This window comes from Scleropages formosus, chromosome 14, assembly GCF_900964775.1.
Source record: "Scleropages formosus chromosome 14, fSclFor1.1, whole genome shotgun sequence".
In the NCBI taxonomy this organism is placed as follows: domain Eukaryota; kingdom Metazoa; phylum Chordata; class Actinopteri; order Osteoglossiformes; family Osteoglossidae; genus Scleropages; species Scleropages formosus.
The window spans coordinates 4762474-4787663 of record NC_041819.1 but is presented as its reverse complement, the minus strand read 5'-3'; the positions used below and the strand labels follow the sequence as shown (position 1 = coordinate 4787663).

General features: G+C 38.9%; 1 protein-coding gene across 1 annotated transcript in view; it reads right to left on the bottom strand.

Annotated features, from left to right (window-relative positions):
• Positions 1-25190, bottom strand: part of LOC108918293 (protein diaphanous homolog 3-like) — a 204922-nt gene that overhangs the window by 31108 nt on the left and 148624 nt on the right. The window contains exons 23-26 of the mRNA XM_018725417.2: positions 22827-22991; positions 15134-15269; positions 968-1063; positions 370-429 (exon numbers count right to left, since the gene is read on the bottom strand). Coding sequence (XP_018580933.2) covers positions 370-429; positions 968-1063; positions 15134-15269; positions 22827-22991 — 457 coding nt within the window. The remainder of the gene's footprint in view (positions 1-369; positions 430-967; positions 1064-15133; positions 15270-22826; positions 22992-25190) is intronic.

Below are 25190 nucleotides of genomic sequence, written 5' to 3'. Positions count from 1 at the left end.
TGCAGGACGAGATTCAAATTCTGTCACACACATTGATGCAAAGCTCTGGGAAAATCTAATTCTTCTCCCAGCAGCTGCTAATAATGCAGTCAGGCAGTCGCTGTCATCTGTAAGGTTATTTGAATTTATGTGGAAAACAGGAGTCAAACAGAGAAATGAAACACTTTTCACTGCCTAGAGAGAGGCGAAAAACTCTGAGTAATCTTCTCAAGACGATTTAGAGAGAAAGCAAAGTACACAGGTGAGCATAGGGGACTTGAATGGTAAGATTATTAATCAATGAAAGCAAGACAGATGAGATGGAAAGGTATATAGAAGTTCAGATATGTGCATGTAATAAAAAAACATGCTGTGAGAAATAATTTTTACCATGGTTACAAGACTTCAAAACAGGCCTCTGAGAACTTGGACTGAAACTTTGCTGGGTATCTGTAGAAAATAGAATCATTCAGGAGAGAGAGAGAAAAAAGAAAACCTCAATACCAATAATCTCACAACAGTAATAGTTCTCTTCTCTAGCAGATGCAGGGAGCCCCTTTCTCATAGTGCTGTGTACATTATTGCTGCGAGACAACATATCTGATGATTTACTAAAACGCTCACTTCTTAGGAGACACGGACTATGATCTTCCCTGTAATTCAACCTATTCATGCCCAAGAGAACAGCATATGCTTGTCATGCCAGTCCAGTCATTGTGCAGGAGCCTCAGTGCATCAGTTCACAAACTGGTACTGACACCAGCCAACTGGAATAAGCATCTCTGTGACATTTGTCATGATGAAGAAAAGATTACGCCCCCTCCCATCCCCACCAGGCATTTCTGAGATTTCCATCCTAAAGCTCAAAATCACATGATCTATAGTTATTTATTTATTTTTAAGAGAAATGATGCCAATCATTGTGACAAGGAAAGGTAAGAAAGGTGATCAAAAGAAACTGGGCCAAAGGAATGAGTGGGCAACTCACCTCTTGGCCTGGGTGCTCTCTTCCGCCTGTCTCGAAAGGCCGCACCAGACTGTAGGGCTTCAAGCAGACTATCCATCACTCCCGTCTCATCATTTTCTAGTAAAGTGAGAGGGGAAAAAAAAAAGAAAAAAGATAAATAAAAAAGATCAGGTGAATTCTATTAGCCTTTAGGGTTTCCATAGCAATGTCAAAGTCTGTGGATATAAAACATAGGCAGTATGTCACGAGTAAAACCAGCCATCTGAAAACTAGACACTACAACAACTTTCTCATAAATCTCTCAAAATTCTCTTGAAAACAGGACTCCTTGTTTTTCTGTCTTTATGACCGTCCAACAAAACTGACTCAGGCTCAGCTGATTAACCCTGGACCATTGCCTTTTATTTGGAAAATGAATATTAGCTCTGAGGTCAATATGCCTCAAATCACATCAGTATCCCATGATCCTTAACAAGTCTGTTAAGCTACTCATAAACTGCCCTTGTTTGCATTAGGAATGCTGTTATATCGGCATGAAGACGATTAACGAAGCATTTCAGTTTAAGGAAATAAATATAGAGCTACTACAAAGAACATGCCTTTCCACCAATTCTCCTGAACAACTTGTCATTAGGTGGTTTGCGACTTGAGTAACAAGTGACTGGAATCAGTGCAGCCACTGAAAATGAGCACAGTTGCAAGTGAAACAACACGTTGTACTTAAAAACTAGCAAAGCAACTAAAAGTTATAAAACACATATAACATATGTTTTATAAATGCATAGACATCTGATTCAAGAAATGCACTTTGTTCAAGAAGTGACAGTAGTTCATACATGTTAAGGTACAGTACACCCAGCTTTGTGCCATGGTACCACAAACTCCAAAGGACACAAGACACTTATCTAGTTTTAGAGACCTTTAGATGGTTCTGATTAGAGTGAAAGATGGAAGAAAGTCAATATGTTAGAAAAATATCAAAGCATAATCACTCCCTTATTTTCTGTGTTCACGCTGAAAGAACATAAAAACAGTGGAAAAAGAACTTGTGCAAGAACTTACACATTTTGCAACCCAGGAACTGTGTACACAGTATGTACTTATAATAAACAAGCCAAGCACAGTCTCTTGTCTTTAATACCATTTTCCAAAACTTTATTTTAAACCTGCCGAGGCAATTATTTTGAACAAGTGTGGGATTACTGTGGACAGTGGCAGCAGAGCGGAGAGTCGGGGAAGTGTCCACTTTAGAGACTGAAGCGTGAATGTCAATCACTTATTGAAATACTTAGGTGCCTAGCAGCAGTTCCGGGTCCCTGCCTGTAACATGCAGCGGTGCTTCTGACTGTGAAATAACTGGCATGAAACAGCTGTTGACAGGTGCCCCGCCATTACTTGACATTGCTTTACAGGATGTTCAATGAGACTGTTAACAGACAGAGGGGACAGCTCGAGTGCCATCAAGGACAACTGGCTGAGCCTCTCCTGCCACATTATGTGTAATAGAAGAGGCTTTGGGACTGAGGAGGTCATACACTCCTATATGTCTTCATTATACACAGCACACTTTTTTTTTTTTTTTTTTTTTTTAAAGTCAAATTAAATGAATAAAGAAAGAAATACATAAATAATATAAGAGGGATAAATTCAAATATTCCCTTTGCATGTTTCCACAGCTTATTTAAAATAAAGTGATGACACACCGTGTTTCACAAATTACTGGCAGAGAACAGTGCAGCATAACATACAACTAGAACCTGAAACGATATCTCCACAGCTGAATTCCTAGTTAATTTCAGTATTGTAAAGATAAAGAAGGAAAAACAATTATCAAGGATAGGATGAACAATTCTGAAAATTATCCAATACTGAGGCTCGCTCGCTCGCTCTCACTCTCTCTCACACACACACACACACACACACACACACACACACACACACACAGAGAGAGACTGAAACTGCTTGTCCCAAGTGGGGTCACGGCGAATTGGAGCCCAACCCGCCAACACAAGGCTGGAGGGGGAGGGTTACACCCAGGACGGGATGCCAGGCCATTGCAAGGTACCCCAAGCGGGACTCGAACCCCAGACACACCAAAGAGCAGGACCCAGTTAAACCCACTGTGCCACTGCGCCTCCCTCAATAGAAGGCTGAAACACATTTTCACATGGTTTCATTTTGAATAGGTTGATTTGTGATTAATAATGGGAGGGGTTGGTATGGTGGTGTTCCCCCTAACATGTAAAGGTGATAGGGTTGGATGGTAGGGGTAGGTTGGGGCAGCTGGTAGCATAGTAGTTGCGGCCGCTAACCTTAAAGATAACAGGTTTTAATCTCACCTTGAGCTGCAGTATCCTTCAAGAAAGTACTTACCCTAAATTGCTCCAGTAAAATTACCCAGCTGTATAAGTATGCAGTTGTTTTGGAGAAAACCATCAGCTAAATGAATAAATGTAAAAGTCATGCACATCAAAAGACACAAAAGACTAAAAAGTAGGCAAGAGATTATTATTAGGTTTTGAAATAGAAAAATGATTTGACTTTGTCCACCAAATCACTTCAACTTGGTACAGAAACCGATAACACAAAAAATATATATTACTTTGCTATATATAGTGTCTAGTAAAGCAGCATCTGGCTAGGTGCACAGAACGTCACACATATTACAATCTGTTACTCTGATCTTGATGAGATAAAAATGGTTAAACATGTTAATTGCCAATAGTGCCAGATATTACAGGCAGGCTGCATGCCAGAGTTTAGTTAACAAGCTGGCAGGAAAATACAAATGGACTATGTCCACTCAATGCTTTCACTTTCATTTCAATTGCTTCATACCAAAAAGAAAAGCTTGCTTCTTCACTTGATACACTACTGCAGGGATCCACTTTAAGTTGAATGCGTGGTCTGACGAAAGACACATTTCTGGGGGTGTAATCATCGTTTCATCACTAAATTGCTACTACTGTAAATTATAATCCATGATAGACATGCCAAAACATGACTCCACATACCATAATTACACTCAAGAAGAGGCCCCTCCAATTTCCCACACAGCTGGCACATCTGATTCTTGACAAACTGGGTCTTTTAAAAACTATTTTTCTTCTTTTGGTTCTCCAACATATTTATTCATACAGGTAAATAGATATTTATGGATAGTAATTTTTAAGAAAATGTTTGCCATTGACCAGGTTACACAGGTTAAACTGCTCAGTTACATGAATTTATGCATTCCCAAAAGCCAAGTTAAACTCTGAGCTTTATAATGGTGATATGTGACCTTTCCCCCCTCTGAAAAACTTGACTTCTGAAAAGATACAAGGAAGATTTAGGAATTTCATTTTGTTCAGTATCACATTTTGTTTCTTATCGCTAAATGCCAACAGTCAATCTCCAAAGAAGGGTGCAAATCTCAATTCAAGATTTTTATGTGACTTTAAAAAGGTCAGAAATTTCAAACATTTAACTTGCACTGAGACATTTTATGAATAATACATACTGTAAGCGAGATTTAGGTAATCAAATATTAGGAAAAAATGGCTACTGATTTTCATATTTAGCTGTATTTAGCATTTAATTAACACTGTGGTTAATTTGTTCTCTAGAAAGGTTATCAGCTGTAAAGCTTTGCTCCTCCATGTGATTCTGATTGGCCATGGATTAAGTTTTAGTTATTATTATTTTTTTTTAATCATTTCAGATAATTTCACAAGACCCAACTGTTAATTGCGAGTGAAAGGTTACATATCTATTTTTAGTGAATAAAACATGAAAAGGCAGTTTCCTAAATTAGAAAAGTTGTCATAGACTTCAAAAAGATTATCCATATTGCAGATGTTATAACATAAATGTGCCATTTCTAATCTCTTTTTTAGTTTTGATGCAAAGCTGCAAGACCTACTTTCTAATTAGAATTAAAGAATGAGTCTTGCGGAACTGGGCGGTGAGACTGATTTGAAATTCACAGCACAGTGTTTACTATTTAAGACAGTGAGTGGTACAGAGAGACCCCTAGGAGATTTTCTACCTTGCAACCGCTGGGAGCTCGAGAGAGGGCTAAGTCCCTGTTTCTCCTGGGCGACTAGCAGAGATCCAGGGCAACAAATGCTGAATTCCAAGGCTTTATCCACGGAACCTTTGCAACCAGCAGTCTGATGTCCTACTTGTGCATTCAGCCTGTCTATACGGTCTCCCGATACCCATGTGCTCCACATTTACGACTCGTATAGACACAGACTCTGCGTGTGAAGGCACGTATGTGTATATGGGCTTGTTATTTTTCCGCAAACACAGGCTGAAGTATAGCTCTGTCACGTGCGCTCAGCACCTTTCATCATTCCTGCATGCTCCTTCATTACAAACATTTAAATTGAAGACAGATCATCGTCACATTTTCTCTTTAATTTGCAAGTTGTATCACACCGGTAACGAAAGTAAGGTACTGAGGGTGAATGGAATATTTCAGAAAACAAAAAAAATGGTTATCGTGAGGTTCTTATCGTGTGTGATTGTAAAGCCAGTCTATGTGTGTTGATATTTTAACATTGTATGTGCTAGGGACTGCATATTCTATACACTGGTCGCTGGTTTAAGACTGTTTCAATACAGGATTCACCCCATCCACCCGTAAGTCAGAGTGATGCAAGTGTAACATTCTGAAGTGCACAGGAAGTGCCATCGACATTTGTTATTTTCCTGTCCAGTCCCATGCATTGTTTACTACACATGTACTGAAGACATAAAATGACCTCATGTGACATTCTAATGAAATGCTGAAGTATATGTAAAAGCAAACGTGGCAGCTCCTGGAGAATGAGGGAAAAACAGGGAAATAACTAATTGCTGTGAAATAGATTTGAGTTTTTTTTTAAAAGGTGCAGTACTTCTGAGAAGTGACAAGGAGGAAGTACGGTAATCTGCCTTTGAAGGTAACACAAGTGAAAGGGCCTTTGATGTTGGAGCGTTCCTCCTTCGATTCCTGTCTCTGCTCATTTCAGAAGCACCAACGACTGGAGTTCTCACTAAAGAGATGTACACGGAGCATTTTGCCTTTTTAAATGAACTGCTCATGAATACATATGGTGGATACTGAAACTCAGGTAGGATCCTTATCCTGATCTGGACTACACCACCAGGCACATCATGGAGATGTAAAGGACTTCTGTGCCATGTATCTGAAAGCATAAAATTCGATATTTCATCACCTCCGCTTCACCGACATACACCAACAATGGATGGATGAATAGACGGATACATAGATAGACGGAAGGAAGGGTAGACAGCTGGATGGGTAAATAGATAGACTGATGGGTAGATAGGTAGGTAGGTAGATGGATGGATGGATGGATGGTTAGATAGCTAGAATGCCAGCCATTAGAGCTGCATTACATTTTCTCTTTTTGTTTATAATTCATGTGAACTGCGGCCTTCTACTCCACTTTTTCTTCGTTATTACAAGGTTAACTGCCGAGTAAGAGAAGACGTTTGCCTGTGTTACTCATGTGCACGTCCTTTTGCACTCGACCACTTGAGCTTCTGCAGTATTGCTTCCTGTGGTGCTGCAGGTCACTCTGAGCCGCTGTGTGCTTCTCTCCATATTAGCGATCGATCCGGCTGTGGCTCTTCAGGTATATAAAGGCAAGTGCTGTCGCCAAGATAACCTTTAGAGTAGTGTCTCATTAAGCTTCACAAAGAGAAGTGTGTATATGAATCCCTGCATGCATAGTGACGAGAGTGTTTTTTTAAATACCTGTGTTTACTTTATAGAAATAGCTGTAATCCTGAAGTCATTGCTCAGATTTAATTGTTCCTTTCAAGTGAAAGTCACTAGCTGCCATTTCGGGTTTTCTTTTGAAACTTAATTTCCTTAAAGGTTTTGGCTTCTGGTTTATTTCATTTTTGCTTGCCTATGCATTACTTGGACTTAAACTTGTAGGTATATGAAGTTAAATCTGGCTTTAGCAGTAACCACTGACTGCCAATAACAGGGACTCGCTGTGGTCTTCAGATACACCTTCTCTACATGTGCAACAGTGTCAGCTGCATTGAGTTACTCTTTTTGGATCGTTTCCCACATTTCCACAAGAAAATTGTGGAGGTTTGTATTTGTACAGTGGGAAAACACTTTCCTCTTTCCCCCACACTAGTGTCAACTGATGGCCTTGAGTACAGGTGTAGTCTATGATTAAGTACTTTAATCTGTTTAAAGTTTGATATTACTTTTGCCACTAAGTCTACTGAGTCATATTGTTTTAAATTTTTCTAGGAGTTGGAATTGTAATAGTGCAATTACCATTTCATTAATAATTACTAATAGTGTAATTAGTGCTTAGAACTGCCCTCTCCCTGCTAGTCTTTCCTTTAGTTCTTTGCAATTCAATTCCCTTTTTAATTATATTTGCCAAATCCTTTTTGTTTTACTTATACAGTAATAAACTAGATGCTTTTTCTGAAGTCACTTCTCTGCCTTGTATTCATTTACAAGAACTGTGGGGAACCTATTTAACCAATTCCTTGGGTGAAATTCCCAAAGAGGCATAGCCTGGTCACGTGTGTGCACCTGCTATTTACTCTCACTAGGTATAATTCAATTTTCCTCTCTCTCTTACACAAACACACACAAACTTCGCCCAATCAGACCAAAAGATGTTCCGTACCATTCTCAGAGGCCTTTTACATATATGTGTACTTATGTGGGAGTAGCCAAACAGAAAATACTGTCATTGAGGACAATTTCCTGACTGGTACCACCAGTAACTGCTGCTCCTCCTATCAACACAGCCTTATCCCTCAGCACATTGAGAATGAAAGGGCACTAGGCTCCTGGGAGGTTTGAGAAGGATCTGTTGGCATTTAAAAGACCATGGCTACTTTCTCCTACCTGACCGTAACCAATTTCAGCAGGGAAGTCAATTAGCTACAGACAATAGAACCATAAAATGGGTGTTAAATACTGTAAGGCACTGTATTAAACTGATCTGCACTCCAGCGTTAAGCAGGATGTGGCCAAGGCTAGTGATGTCTGGAGTAAGGCGAATGGAACGTTACCAGAAAGCTTCCTCTGGCAGAGAAAACATTTTTAGTTATGAAAAAATCTATAGCTACTAATTCATAAAGACAACCTTTACAGTCTATTAAAGTTCAGCAGAAAAAGAAAACTTGGAAGGTCGACACACTGTGATTTCTCAAAAACAAACACAGATCTGAACTGTAAATTTATTTTTCACAAACACTTTCTATGCTGAAAGCAGATTTGACAGATTTGTCACCTGGAACAAAACTGACTAAATTCTAAAAATTATACAACTTTGCCCAATAATGATGCAGGCGAGAGTTTGGATATGGTTCTCAAAAATAATAATAATAATAAAAAAGTAAAACAAATTCGTATTCCTTGTGATTCAGATGAAGACAGAAATATCATCAAGGGTCTTAATAGACAGTCAAAACAATATTACCACAATATTTAAATTCCTGACATTTATAGAAAAATAAAAGCATTTAAACCAATTAAAATCTAAATCAGTTTAGTTGAATGACATGGTTTAATGTACACAGAAAAGAAACAAACAGACGCACAATGAGCAGCAGTTTAAAATCCGAATTTACCATCAGGCATTTTGATGGAAAACCGTAGATATTTCAAAGATTTCCTAAACAGAGATTTAGACAAATTTCACGCATCATTTCCTGTGCTCTTTTCTACAGAAAAAAATTTGCTGCTATGATACAAATTCAATATTCATACGAGCTCCTGAATTATCCTTGTCGACATTACATTGTTTGTTTTCCTTGATTAGATTTGCCTCACTTATTATTCTAGGGTCCAATGACTTGCACACAATACAGGAATCAAGATAATCCACGTTGTTCACAGGCACTGATTTGTCAATTTTGTTGGCGTACCCTTAAGACCTTTTTAAATTCATGGTAACCAAGGTACCAAAAATTAGATCCACAGAAAATTGATAAGAATCTTGTAACGAGTGCCTTGTATACCTGCTTGCATTGACTAGTCTTCATAATAATGTAAGTAATGTTTTCAAGAAAAATGCGTTAGGGGGTACTTTTAGATATTTCTGTGGGGGGGGGGGGGGGGGGGGGTTGGGGGAACGACTTCTCTTGGGCAAACAAAAAGAAAACAAAAATTCCTGCCATTGTCCTTATGAAAACTAGGGATAAAGTGACAATATGTCCTTCCAGTTAGCCGCATATCAGTTTAATAAAATATTTTATTATGTCAACAAAGCGCGCACACACACACACAGTCTGAAGCCACTTGTCCCAAGTGGAGTCACGGCAAGCTGGAGGCTAACCTGGCAACACAGGGCGCAAGGCTGGAGGGGACACAGCCAGGACGGGATGCCAGGCACCCCAAGCAGGACTCAAACCCCAGAACCACCGGAGAGCAGGCCCTAGCCAAACCTGCTATGCCACCTCACCCCCCAACAAAAAAACATTAGAAAAAAAATTGTTTCTTGCAAATATTAAGCAAGCCTAAATATGTGGATTTTCTAAGTAGTAAGACAGGCATCAAAAATCAGGAGTCTTGGCAGTTCTGGTTGATAATTGATTAGATGGAAGGAGGAGGGGTTCAGTTGTTCTCCCCAAGAGACCTCAGTTGGCCAGTGGAATGTTGTTGAATATTTACAGTATACATTAAAGGTAAAAGAAGTGCTGAACAACATTTTAGACATTATGTTATACACTAAACACAAATTTTACAGAGTTGTTTAGTGGATATTATCCTTTTCTGCTTTTCTCTCGTTTACTGAACCCTCAGGCACTCGTAGGCCATGCTGCTTTTCAACAAATGACTTAATCATGTAGCCATCAATCTTCAATTTGTGCATTTAGTAAAATTCTCAGGTTTCACCTGGGACAACATGCAGAGTTCAATATTTGAACTATATTTCAGCTGTGGATGCTGAATTCCACAACAGATCTCTGCTGGAACAATACAACCAATTTGTGTCAAAAGACCCAGGACTGATGCACAATAAGTGCAGTACTGGGGTTCCAATATCAAACATCTGTTCTGTCTCCCATTTCTTGCTTCTGATGCATAACTTCCCAACCGCTAAGGGGAAACAGGATTGCCTGTTTCTTAAATCTCAGACGTTGGCTAAAGTGTAGAATATAATATCTGACAAGCTATTATATTTTCACGTGCACAGATCCAAATAAAACATAAGGAAAAGCTGTTCAATGACATAAGCAAATTAGGTGACGATAGAAACTAGCATCATACACTGGCACAGTTGCTGCCAGGGACTATAAAAGTAATAGCAAATGTAATGTCATGCACAGTCTATTAATGATTTAAGTTATAAAACTATTAAGACATCTAAAATATCCGAGTTAGTTAACAGTTGTTAAATGTTCAGTGAAAACCCTGGGGGTCTAGAACTGTGATTGAGTTTACACCCCTCTCTCCCAAGCTTATTTATCAATACACAGCAGTACATATCAAATATTCTGACCCTGACAATATGATCATGATTCACAGAGACCAGTCTGAAATGGGTACTTCACTGCTGTACCCCAAAGCCAAGTGCTCTGCAGAAACTAAGCTGCTTGAAATTGATGGCTAAGCATCTGGGCTTGAGGCACTTTACTGTGGTTTACTGATAATCAGAATCATCAAAACACGGATTTCTCTTCCCCTTCCAGCCCAATTAAGACTGCTTTATTGATAGCTTACTGAGTGGCTGGCACTGATTCCAGCCAATAAATGGTCACTGCACAGCATTCTGCTACTGTGGAACGAGGAACTGAGTGTGTCTTGACTGAAGCAGGGCTGCCTCATTATTAATAGGTGCTTCTTCCATGTAGCAAGAAACATGCACTAATAAAGACTTAAAAAAAAAAAAAAACCATATATATATATATATATATATATATGCCCATTTATAATAATAATACCTTTAACAGGATGCTATTTATTCATAAATAAATATTTTAAAATAATATCTTCATATGCATAGCTTTTTCAGTAAAATTAGTCAGAATACAAATTTTTAAATGCATTACATCAACAAAACAATGTTGTACACTACGGACAGCACTGCGATGAAGCGGGCTGTGCTGGGGTCTCTTAGAACCAGGACCTTACCCGTTTTCCTTTTGTTCACATGGCTTTCTCTCACAGTACAAAGAAATGCACTTAAAGTGAACTGGTAACTGTATATTGCTGGTACTGAGTGTGTGTGATTAGACTGGTGTCCTGTCCAGGGTGTTTTACATACGATATTACTACACTACTGCATACAGATACTTTCGTCTTTACAGTACTCAGAGACTGAGACTAAACCACATACCAAGCCAGAGTTTTATCTTGCTGTACTGTTTTCAGAATTGTCACGGTGCAATCATATCATTATAATGTCATAAAACAAGAGATTGAAAGTGTAGCATATTGAAGGCAGAGACAAAATGGCTAAATGGTGAAGCAAAGCTGTTTAAAACACAGCACGCACCAAGGAGAGAATTAAAGTGGCCTGTGAAAGAATCTGAAATATTACTTCAAGCACTTTCATTTGGAGAATAATGCTATGCACTTCAATCCACCTTAACAAAACAACATTTCTTTTTGTATGATGGCACAAACCTCAGGATTTAAAGGCTCTCAGTTAATTGGACATTCTCTGTGAAGCAAGCTAGCTAGCTACCTCAGCTCACTTATGGCTAGAAAAGTTATTCGGAAACACAGGTAGCTGTCAGCTCCCGTCTGCTGCCCCAGGTCTGATTGTTTGCTTCTATTCTAATGGTAAATTTTGACGGTGCTGCTTTCATACTGTGCATCTTATGCTGGACAGTAGTTAAAACCCCCTAACAGTAATGATGGAATCAGAAGTTCCCATGTTTTCAGATGAATCAAAAATAAGCTCTGATAAAATCCCCTTGATAGATGGAAAAAAATGCTAATATCTCAGCCCTATATATAGTCTAGAAATGCTTTTGTCTCCAGTAGCCAATTATAATTAAATCTAACCTTGTTGGGTTACTAAAAGGTCTAATGCTCTACAATAGCTTTAATGAAGGTTACTAACAGTTGAAGGACATAGTAATTTCTCCTTGTCTAAGTGCTACATTAACCACATCTAATCACCTCAATTTCAAAATGTATTCCATGAGAATAAAGATACTACCAAAACCCAGGTGGTCCCCAAATTAAATGTAATAAAGATTTTTTCGGTACAGAACTGTTTAATTTAGATTTTTGGCATTCACTCTGGCTAGTTTAACAACATGGCTGGCAGAAGCACAACATTCTGACATCTTGGGAAGACAATTTTGAAGTCAATTCTTCATCCTTGAAGTCAAGACTGTTGCGCCACACGAGAAGTGAAGGGAAACATTCCCCCAAAAGTGTCTCATAACACACCAAGACAATGCACTGTCATCCAAGTTTAAAATGGATCTTCTGGAGATCAATTTTGTTTTCTGTACAGTACATGATTCTGTTATAAGTTACAGTAGATGACAAATGAATTGTTGAACTTTAAACAAATACAATACATGTTTGACCTACTAATCTACTGACATGGTTTCTGAGTTACATAATATATGACTCGGACTTACATGGAACAAATACTGCATTATCAATGGCAGAAGTTCCATCTTACGAAAAATTTGACTTATAGATTAGGCTAATACTGCAGCTGCCTTGCAGGTGTGTGACTGAAAAAATGATCACATATACAATAATTATATTTGCTTATACATCATCTGGACGGGGGGGGGGGGGAAAGGTGGCACAATGACTAGAGCTGCTGTGTCACAGCACTTGGAGGGATCGAGAGAACATGAGTTCCCTCCCCAGCTGAGTCTATGTGGAGTTTGTATGTTTCCTCCTGTACACATCGGTTTCCTCTGCTGCTCCAATTTCCTCTCTCAGTCCAAAGATATGTGTCCGGTGTAGTGGCAACCTGAGCGAGTTTCCCCATGGATATTCATAAAGTACGGCCATTATTAACAGAATTTATGTATACAAATATATTTATACTGATTCTATAAGCAGCTACCCGTGTAAAGAACACTAATAAAAAGAATAACAGACCAACTGACGGCACTTCAAGAATCGTGTCTGCGTTTAGATGTCTCCGCCTGTTGTTGAAAGACATTTTCTATGAGCTGTAGCTTTGGCTAAATTGTAGTCTAAATTGTGTCTACTAAATGAATGAATGTAAATCAATATACTGCCTATTTACGTATGGTTCAGTATTTATGTATTACTAATTTATATTACTGTAAATTAATATTTTACATTTATAATACACACTAGATGAACGCACAGCATTTCTGCTATAATTACTGAATGTAACAATGTAATTGAAGAGAGTTACTTATGCGTTTCACATGAAGGAAACTGACAAATATTTTAAACATGTGCACAGACATTAAAAAACGCATACATAATCTGTGAGCTCTGACTAATGGGCTGGGGGGGTGGGGTGAATCCTGACTTGAGTAAATTTTGACTTATGTAAGGGTTTCTGGAATGGAATCCTTATGTAACTCAGAAACTGTCTGTATGACATGATCTCCCTAGAAAATCAGTATGTTATAGCTAGCTGTCGGAACAGAGGTCACAGTGTGAGAACAGTGGAAAACCATTAATTTTAACCAAGATGAGTCTGATCAAAGAGTTCGGATTGAGAGGCCCGATAGTGTCTTTATGAATCTTTCCTTATAAAGCCACAGATACCCCTGAATAAACAATCACAAGGTAAATAACCCCGATGACTCAGAACAGCACTGGATCTGATTATTGATATTTACTGGCAGCCAATGTGCTGGGCAGTGAATAGGAAAATTATGAGTGAAGAGTTAAGTTTTACCTGGGAACCTGAATTTTTGAATTGGGGACTGCGCATAAATCAAATAGCAAAACTGCAGGGACCACTGAATGAAGGCCTAGTGCAGAATATAACAAGTTTTTACGTAAGTGTTATATAACATGTTAAAATATATGTGATTGCATGTTAAGCAACCTGCAAAAGATGATGTGTGAATCAAATAAATAATTCAGTGTAACATGATATTCTGTATATGATTTAGAAATACACCCTGAAATGAACATAGAAAGGGTAGGGGAAAATGAAAATACAGCTTTATACGCTGGGCAAGGACAGGTAAGAATGTAGAAACAGCTGGGACTCTCATTTATCGCTCTCATGTATCTTATCCTCCAGTTGCATGAGTGTTGCACTTTATGGTTGTTTGAAATCTCATGTACAATCTAAGTTCTGAACACGTTGTGCTAACTGCGGCTGTCCTGAGAGCAGCACAAGTCGAGGACTCCTGTTTACAGCACAAACCAGGTACGTCACCTTTGAAATACAACTACTAGTATAAAACAAATACAGCGATAACTCACGATACACTCATCTGAATTACCAGAATTTGGCTTTACTCTTTCACCTTGGAAGGCATGTGTCCACACTTATGAAAACCACATTTGGATTTTGCGCACCTCTGATAAGCTAAGCAGCTTGAGAAATTTGCATTTATTCACTCAGCGGATGCTTTTCTCTAAACTGACTTATGACTATGAACTAGTATTCAGCGGACCCCTGTATCCAAGGCAGCTTATAATGATAGACACTACATTAAACTCCATATGGTTATTCACACATTTACACAGCAGAGTAATACACACACACAGACACACACGCTCGCATGTAATGTGCCATCTAGAGTCACCATTTCACCTGAAACACATCTTTGCACTGTGGGAAGAAAACAAGGCACCTGGACAAAATCCACATGAACACAGGGAGGACATGCAAACTCAACACAGACTAAGCCAAACGGAACCAGAGCCACAGTGATAGCAGTGAGACATCAGTGCTACCTGCTGTGCCACCATAGAACCTAGACAAGAGATGAGCCCCACCATGAGGTGCTCTCTGCAGGTAGTTTCACTCCTACTGCGTTTAGTTCTTAGCATGTTGTTGGCTAGTTTCACCCATAATAATCTCAGTAATCAGAAAAATAATCATAGAAATTAATTAAATTACATCTTGGACTTATGAGACATCACCTAAAAAGGGGTTTTCAGGAAAGTATTACCTCTCTAAGGTGCGGGAACACTAAAAACAAGCATGAGGCCACCTAAACAGAATGAGCAACATGAGGTATTTTCTACTGCCACAACCAAACGCATGTTTGAACTCTCACCTGCATTCACATCCAAAAGCCTCTTCTTCTTCTTCTGCCGCTCCTGCTTCTCCAGCTCGGCCTTCTCCCTGGCTGCCCTGGCGCGCCGCTGCTTCTCCTCGGCCTCCCTCCGCTTTGCGTTCTCCTTCACTGCTTGCTGTGCAGGGCCCAAAAGATCAGGCGCTCAGTGGAGGCAAATTACACCCAGGCAATGAGCTCTGGGGAATTAAAGGCGGCTTGAGCCGTCCTTGAGGGCTCCATTAGCCGCAGATGACACCTATTAGGTGACCCTGTGGTCTTTTTCAGAGAACCACGCACACAGAAGGCGAGCTCTCATTAGTCTGCGCAGATTTTCTGTGCTGCTGTCAATGTGTTTAAAAAAGAAAAACACTTAAAAATGTCCAGAAAATCATACTTGTTATAATGAAACAACTCACTTTTTTCTGCCATTAGTAGCTGCAGAGTTACTAAAAATCTATCAACCCTATTTTCGGTGATGAATGTTCGTTTTCTAGGTTCTGCGCCTACTTGGGCAATCTGAAAATGTAAAATGCACCATTTTTCTTCTTTCTTACAAAGCCAGTTTTCCACATCAGTTGAGTCCTGATTTTATGAATTCTAGAGTGTGCTTTTCAGTATTTCTCAGTGGTAAACATGAAGGACACCACATAGCGGTAAGCAGGTACATATTAATTTTGCAATTGGATGATGAGGTTTTGATTTCCCCAAAGTGAAACATCCATAAAAAGGCTAGGAAGTTTTACTGTGACACACTTTTAGCAGCACTCCAACAAACAACTAACACTGTACAACAAAACATGTAAAACTGCTGTCTAATAAGGACATAACATTATTCATTAAACTGTTGTTTCATCCAGCATTTTAAATCCTGGAATATAATGCAAATGAGAATATAATTTTTATGTCTGGAAGCTGTTGCAGTTTCTGGTTATTAATAGTTTATATTACAAATTCAAAATATCACTGCTCAAGTGTTTTTTTTTCTCACTTCTCTTTGAGTTGACATCTGCATGGGCTCAAGACCACTAGAAGCAAGGGAATCAAATTTGAATTTGTCAAAAATTCTGTTGTTGAAATCTTAAAGTTGTGATGACTGCTGGAAAAGTTCACTTTGATACCCCCTTGGCATAAAGATTTCCCTTGTCCACAACTTTGTTTTGGGAATAGGTGCTATTTGTTGACAGTTCTGTCTATGATTATTGCAAATGTATAATGGAACATACCCGTGCAAAAACATATTCTTATATGCATGGGGTGTGTTTCTCTTATGCTGATCCCACAGTGGAATGCACTGCAAGGGGTTTCATTTCAAATACATTTTAAGAGAACTGTACTGGACTGCTAAATTAAAACAACCATCTGTTTTAATCGATTCCGTGAAAATGTTCATTATGAATACAAGCAATAGACTAAACTTGGCGATGCTTAAAATGAAATATTTTATGACATGCACAGCTGTGATCAATGGCCTCTGTAAACCGGTGCTAAGGTGTTTCAGGAGATACATCTCACAAATGATGAAATAACCATTCACAATGATTCAGATTTCTCCTATATACATCTAATATTTATATATTATATTTCTTAAAGTTTTGTTGGAAAAATACTGAAAAAAATAGAGAAATAGATATGTACTAAAATTCATATACAGAAAGTAGTATCTTCATGTGACTGAATCCAGACAGGTCTGGCATGACACTGTGCTCCTAATCCATCAAGATGTTTTTGTAATATGATGAAATAATGGGCAAATTAAATTTTTTTTGTTTTTAAATAAAAAAAAAAAAAAAACATTCAGCTGGTCAACTGTAATACAATGCTTGTAAATGTAGTGTTGTGATAATCGAATATCCACTCTAAATGTCAATTTTCCCCAAATCATCATAATGGACAAGATAAACTGACATTTTAAATGCATTTTCAAATCCGCAATAAGGAAAAATAATGGAGATCATTCTAGATATAATGGAGGTGCTTGCCATCACTTTCCTAAGATTAAACAAATCCTAGAGCCTTAACTTGTGCAGTATTATACCAATATACTGTAATTGTATGTTCTGATGAAGATCTGCACTATATTCCAAATGATTATTTTAACTTGTGCTTTAATGTCCCATAATATAACTGGAAAAATGCAAAACAGTTCAGAAGCTTGGCTTTATGTATTAGTGTTTTGATTATTTTATTTGGCAAATTTCTATGGCCTAGATCTATAACACTTCTTATAGTGCTACTTCAACTGATCTTTTCAGGGCCCTCCAGACTTCAGACAGTTCCAAAAAATGTCCTTACAAGAGAAATGATTTCCCAAGAAGTTTGACAAACACCTATTCATCTAAAAGCTGGTTTTTAGCTGTTGATAGCTGCAATGCAGTAGTTAAATATCCCATTTGTTTTCTCCACTAAGTAACTGCAGAGCTGTAGCAAAGGTGGAGGGGGAAAGAAGGAGAGAGGGGAAGAGAAAAAAAAAAAGAAAAAAAAAGTGGTCTGCGCTCCGAACACATTGTTGTCAGGCTCTCAGCGTGTCAGCCCTCATCAGCGCATCACATTCAGGACCTCCCTCACCATGCCAAGACACAAGGCACCGGCCAGATGTTCAGTAATGGGCCGCCAGCGTGCGTCTGCACCAGCAGTGGGCTCAGGCGAGTTCCCAAGGTGTCAGAGAGAGGTGGATTTGCCAGCCACACTCCAGAGTCACGGATTTCATCTGACATTAAGGGACCCTGCAACGCCTCACCTCGTGCATCCCCTCATGGCCCGAAGCACTTACAGCACACACCGGCTCACACACACGTACTGTAGCAGACAGACTGGGAGAAGCTCTGCGGAGTTGCTATATAAAAACAATAAAAGGGAACCAAGAGAACACCTGCCTTGGATTTGCGTGGCTCTCTGGTCTTTATCGAATGATCAGTGAAGACAGCAGGTGCACAGGAAAGTCACTCCCAGACAACCTATACCAAGATCTATGAGGGGTGCCCTTAAACTGTATGGTCCTGCTGTTTAATCTGTTGTACTACTAGGACGGGTGAGAAAGATAATATAAACTAATTGGCTCACACAAATCAAAATCCTGCACTTGAACGGCTAATCGTCTCACAAGTTATCAAATTGCATTTCATGCTTCCTTGCCTTTGTCTCTATTTGTGTACTTTTCAGCTTTCAAAGGGCCTTCTTTCCTTCACCCTCTCTATCCTATTCAAGACATATTCTGACAGAGTAGAAGCGTTCTGTATGTTTTTTATGAAATGCTTTTTGAAATGCAGAGTTATTTTCCACATGGCTGCCACATTGATGAGACGACTCATTGCTTTCATTATTCTAAATGATTTCATGATCGAAATTTTGAAATTTGGGATGATCTATGACATGCAGAGCCTGCATAATAATATGCTGGTACTTTTGGGATGCTGTTGGCTCTCCTTGTCCTGCTGCCTGGGCAGTACAGTGGAGCTTCTTGAGACTTATTACTTTGCAGAGCTTCTGGGCCCTCCTTCCTCCAGTGTTCCTCACAAAAAGATGGTGAAAAGGAGCCTTGTGATGGGGGGTAGGAGGAGAAAGAAGGCTCTTCAAGCGTAACGCTTTTGCCCCCCCCCCGCTTCTGAATCACGTGGCTTCCTTTGTATATTTAAGTTCATTTGTAACAAGTAACCATTAACAGTCTTAAAAATATTTTAAACAACAAAAAATACCTTAGAACAAAACAAATAATGTTACATTAAAAAATTCAAGAAGTCATTTCAGCAAATTTAGGCAACTTTGCATACATAGTTGAATACATAATCGTTTTATACAGGATGATCGACTTAGCTAAATCAAGAACTACGGGACTCTTACACTTGCACTGCTTTGCACTAAATTAGGAATGAACTTAAAATGAAGGGGTAAGCTTTCTCCAAAAGAGTGTTTTCCTCAGATTTTCGTGAGAGAGAATGAATGTTTATGGAAAGTAAGGAACTGAAGGAAAAAAGTGCACATTTTCTCAGTTACAAGGCTCTCATACAAGTGGGAAACAGTATGAAATTTCACATTTGTTTGCCACCCTCAGTCACACTAGCCTAGCTCATAGACTTCCCATTAGCTCAAAGTATTCTGCTTCCCCACTTTCTAACTTCGCATGAGAAAGTGAGCAAACCTTCTCATAAACACACGGAAAGACAGCTTCTGCATTTTGGAAAACAATGCCTGTGTACCGATTTTATCAAGACATTACATTTAAGGATTGTTTTGACGTTTGATGAAGGTATTGTGTTGTGCGGTTCTGAGATCCTGGATAAGGGCACATTTCTCTGAATGGCTTTCCGGCTAAACACATTCGTTATGGATGTGTGAAATTATATACAAGGAAATACCTGCATAATTCTGAGTTAATTAGAAAAAGAGCAATCAAATTTCAGGAATGCATTTGTTGAAGTAGTACACGATTGTGTTAGAAGTGCCATCCATAGAATGCATGAACTAATGCAGGCGCACTATTATTAACTATCTATTCTAGCCAGTTTGTATAGTCCTTTTACTGGAATGTGATGCTGCTGATCCTTAGTTTATCCTTATGGTGAGGCTATATCAGTGTACTCAGTGTCGGTTACGTAAAGGCGCTTTTCTAACGATTTGTTTGTCGACTGCTTCATGTGGACTGCTCTTTAGGCTCTTGTGTATCCTGTCATTGCTCATTGAGTCTCTCTGAGGGTCGCTGGAGAACCCAGCTGCTCAGTCACCCGTTTAAGCGAAGCCCACGCCAACGCTGAGCCACTGACAGAAATCCAATTGACTGCATCAAGCACTGGATGTGCAGTACAGCACGCAAATAGACCTGGAGGTGCAGCAAGAGGACAGCATCCATCTCAAGTCTTCCCATAAACTTGAAAATGCAGCCAGTGAATTTTACTTTAAAAGACAGAACACCACAAAAAGCAATTAAAAGAAACACAACAGATAATGAAGGATTCAGTCATGCATATTGTTTTATATGAAGGAGTTTGCGGGGTGGTAAAGATTATTAGTTTTGCTATTTAACCTGAAGAGTTGCTCTTATGACCAGTCATACAAGACTGATCAAAGGTTTCACCAAGATGTTTACAATATAGGCGGTCTCACATACTGTAATCTTAATCTGCTTCTTTTTACAAAACAGATACTTCCTAAGCAAAATACTGAGGATAGTGCTTTTATTTGCATGCAAAATCAGCTGTCAAATGTATCAGTAATGATGTAACATTGACATCCATAGAAATTTAATCACAATTTGCAAGATTATTAAAATTTTCCAGTTAGAGAAGCCTACACGGAATAGAACTTAAATATTGTAAACATATATATAATTTAGGTATTTCTATTTTTCCAATTTATATCTGGCCCTATACCATAGGCTATTAAAAACATATCTATACTCATGATAATGGGGAAAGTAGACTGGGGCTAATTATTTGGCATTTTGATTGATAATTTAATTTAAAAATATGCAAATTGTGCAGACAGATCTTAAATGTTTTATGTTATATTAATTCTGCCTCTCCCCCCTACAACTGTAAAACGCGCACACATAGAAAAAGCGCTGGGAACGACATGTTACAGCAATGCTTCTCAGTCCTGGTTCCTGTGTATGCTACTTTTTACTCCAAACAGGTGGACTCAGTTTCACATATTTGGTTTGAGGACTCACTGTAACTTGCACTAACAGCACATTACATGTACTAACATGTAACAAGCATCTGCTTTCATTCCAACGACAACTTCCTCTATGGTCAATGTTTTTGATCAATCATCCAGTTTATTTTAATCAGTCCTTTGATAAAGATCAATACTATGCTATTCTGTTCAAAATTAAATGATCAAATGAAAAGTTGATTAATTTTTTTTTATTACTGTAATTTTACTTTGAATGTAAAGAATGTTTTTCCCTAAAAAAAAGATTCTACTCTGAAACATCGGGTTTCATCCTCAACTATGGTTCTGAGATTAACGTGATTTGTATTGTGCAATTTAATTAACAGGTCAATCCGGACACCTTAATTAACGGTTCAACTGGAAGGAAAACCAGCAGTATTGGACGGGGTGTTTTGGATTTTTTTTAGAAAGTGTTAAGTAGCGTAACCTGTGGAACAGGACAACTTGGAAGATCTATCCAGTCAAAACATTGAAACTAATCTTTTGTTTTTTTTTTATGGTGATCTTAGGAATCAAACATTCCCTTCGTCCCAATAAATATTCACCTTTTTTGCATGGCTTAATTAGTTGTTTGCAGCTACACACTGTTGCTATGCAATTTGCTTCGCGGAAGTGAAGAGTTTGAAGCCCTGTGTGCAAATGAGCCATTTTGATTCAGTACAAACTGCTTGTGGGACACAAAGGCACACAAACAATAACTTGTACAGCTTCCTGAAGGCTTAAGTTGTTCTGAATGTTAATTTTATAATAAGTAGGGTACAAATTAATTGTCACTGGCAGTCATTAAGAGATATTAAGCAGGGTGGGACAATATGTGATGTGACATGAGCCGTTTTGTTCCTGTTGACTCCTATTAGCTTCTGATTTGAGCACTCCACTTGTGCAGTCAAATGAGGGGCTCACGTAATCTACTGCGCTGTTCCCAAAAGTGTTCTTGCCTTTGTTTACCGTCTGGTACAGACACAATAATAGGTGATGCACTTAAAGACTGCTATAGTATACAACCCAAACTCAAATAAGGGCACTTCGGCCATATTACTAATAGGATAATTATAAAGCTCAGTTGGGGGTGCGGTGGCGCAGTGGGTTGGACCGCAGTCCTGCTCTCCGGTGGGTCTGGGGTTCAAGTCCCGCTTGGGGTGCCTTGCGGCGGACTGGCGTCCCGTCCTGGGTGTGTCCCCTTCCCCCTCCGGCCTTACGCCCTGTGTTGCCGGGTAGGCTCCGGTTCCCCGTGACCCCGTAAGGGACAAGCGGTTCTGAAAATGTGTGTGTGTGTGTGTGTGTTATGGTTAGTTGTTCATGAATGCATAAATAAAACTTCATTAATCCCAAGAGGAAATTCCACTCAACTGCAGCAGCAAACAACAATACACATAGACAGTTACGAAAGAGTAAATAAGTCAATAGGTTAATGAGTAACTTTCTTTACCTAAAAGAGAGGAATGGAACAAGGTGGCAGTAGATGCATACTGAGGTGGCAAAGAATAGCTCCGTACCACTAAGCGGTCAGTAAGATGTTACAAACTCGAAGCATGAGCAGTCAATGGAGACTGGTAGAAATGTCCACTGATAAAACTCTTAGGAACACCACAGCTGGACCAGCCTGTTGCTAGAAGTGGTCCTTCGTTTAACCAAGGTGGTGTGCGGAGTTCATGTTTAATTATGTGTTTAGATATCTAAAGTGCAAATCATGGCTTTCAAAAATAACTTTATTTTATTTTATTCTTTTTAAAGGATTTAAGAAAAGTTTCTTATGTTTTTCAACAATATTTTTCAAAACCAGTCAAGGTTGTCACTGCACACATTTCATAAAGCAGGCTGGTAATTGTTACATTTTGACAATTATATACAGTGGCAGCTGCTGTTTTGTGTACCTTTCTCCATAAGGCAGTTACATTTTGTTGCCGTTAGTGTACAAAATTATTCTTAAATAATAGCAATTATAATTTTAAAGAAAAACAATTATATAAAATGTAGTATTTTACTAAGGCATTTTAATGTGTTGTGCTTCAAAGGACAGACTTACCATGAACATAGAGCGGAAGTTGCTCATGTCACCAAAGAGTTCCTCCACAGAGGTCTTCTTGGGATCGATGGCAAAGTACTCAAGCAGGTTCTGATACAAGGTGCCCATGTTGTTGTGCATGATGACCAACTTCTGGTATTGCTCCCTGGCATGCAAGGCAAAGCTGTGAAGGCTGTGTTAAGGGTTCACTTTTCTATAAACTATCATCATATAATAAAAGGTATTTGCACTACATTTCAAAAAGCTGAAAATAACTGGATCAGAATTCCTGTAACACTTTGAATATTTTGTCACCAATTACAAACCTGTTTCTTCTTAAAACTAAATTACAAAAACCTCTTGGAGGTATCTAACATTAAACCTAATTAAAAGGCAGGTCAAACTTTTGACAGCTGATGCTTTTGACTGGGGGGTGGGCAGAACATTTCCAAAACACATTAGCAATGGACTCAGAACAAATTCGTATTTATTCATACCGAGTTAAGTGTCACACAGTGCCATGTGGCATCCTGCAAATGGTGGGATGTTCTGGAGTAAAAATAAACACACTCAATTAAAAGGCAAGTGTGTGCCGAGAGACAAACATAACGTTGACAAAAAGTCGAAGTACTGAAAAATGTCAAACAGAACAGAGAGAATCAATGTGCACTGGAGCACATCAAAGATCTCGAGTCAGTCAAGCGTGGGTAACAAACAAACTGATCCAATTGGGCTGGTTAAGGGAGGCTGAGGGTTAAGACTCTCTGTAGCACTTCCCACAGCCAAAGATACATACATTACACATAACCACTCATCAAGCTGAAGCTAAATGATTCTAAACAATACATTTACATCTAAACTGAAAAAGCTTACTGGCTTATCTTAGGGTCCCTATTGCTAAACTTGGGAGGAGGGACATATTTTAGCTTGGGACTTAGTTTCAGCATGGGACTTAATCTCTTGGTATCAATCAGGCTCTGTAGTAATGCGCATTTCAGATTCATAAATAAATCATCGGTTCACAGCTCCGCAGGAGGAAAAAAAAAAAAAAAAAAAAATCTACTAATGCCAAGCTCTGGATTTTACATATTGATTAATCTTGCTAACACCATTTGCATTTTACATACTAGTTCTCATGCAACAAAAGAAAAGGAGGCAATTAAAGATGTTCACATATATGCAGGAGGAGATGATTAAGATAAGAAGTTTGGTTCAATTATGAAGCAATCAACTGCCATTTGGGAAGCAGCCTCCTGCACTAAATCCGTAGAAAAATGCTAGAGTTTAGGGACAAATACACTGATTTCTAAGATCTAATATCATACAGGCAATTAAATGCTTGCTACTGACTTGACTTTACAATGCTGACTTTTTTTTCATGGAAAATGGAACACCTGTTCCATTAAATAGCCTTCTTATTTATCTTTAGAATATAAGGAACTTTAGCATCCTGATGTCACACCATCTATTTCCCTTCAGGAGTAAAATGGGTGAAATTTCATTAACCTTATCCACAAAGACACACTAATGGACAGACTTAACATACCCTTTACATGCCACAGACAGCAAGGCCTCTGACTAATGAATGCAGTAAAAACACTGTAAACTGTGCATCACTACCACATTTCCATTTCCCTGTGAACTCAATGAAGGAAAAAACGGTTTCCGGTTCTAATTCAACCTAGGAAATTAGCCCAAATCTAATGATTTCCATGGTGTTCTGTGTGTTGCAATCCAGGGGCAAAGTAGCATTGGGCACATTTTTGAGCAAGAATTTCTGCAGTGACCTGCTCATAGCACCATCCTCACACATTAGTTCATCTATAGATCGTGTGTCAGTGCTGATTCCAGAAAACAGACCAAAATAATGACAATGGGTGACACGCTATGCTCTGATAAATGCTCAGTTTAAGCTTGGGTGCTGAAATCCCAACTGTGAGCAAGTGCAAAAGATAGGCAGCAAAAAGTTACAGCGATAGTTCAAGCCAATGATTGGACTTCATGAAAGGTTGTATGAAGTGTTAAATCAATGGAAAGTTTTTTTCTGTTGATTGTACTACTTCTTGTCCACATTCTTCTAGATGTGCTGAACAACTTCTACGCTCAGTTTGAGGCGCAGAATGATGTGGTGGCGAGGAAGACAATCCCTCCTCCCAGCGTCCAGGTATTGTGTTTTGCTGATGTGAGGAAAACTCTACGTAGAGTCAACCCACGGAAGGCTGCTGGACTAGACAACATTCCTGGCAGAGCACTCAGAGGATGTGCAGACCAGCTGGCAGATGTTCTCACTGATATCTTCAACATCTCCCTGAGCAGCACCGTCGTTCCAACATGCTTCAAAGCCACCACCATCGTCCCCGTGCCGAAGAAGTCTTCAGTGTCCTC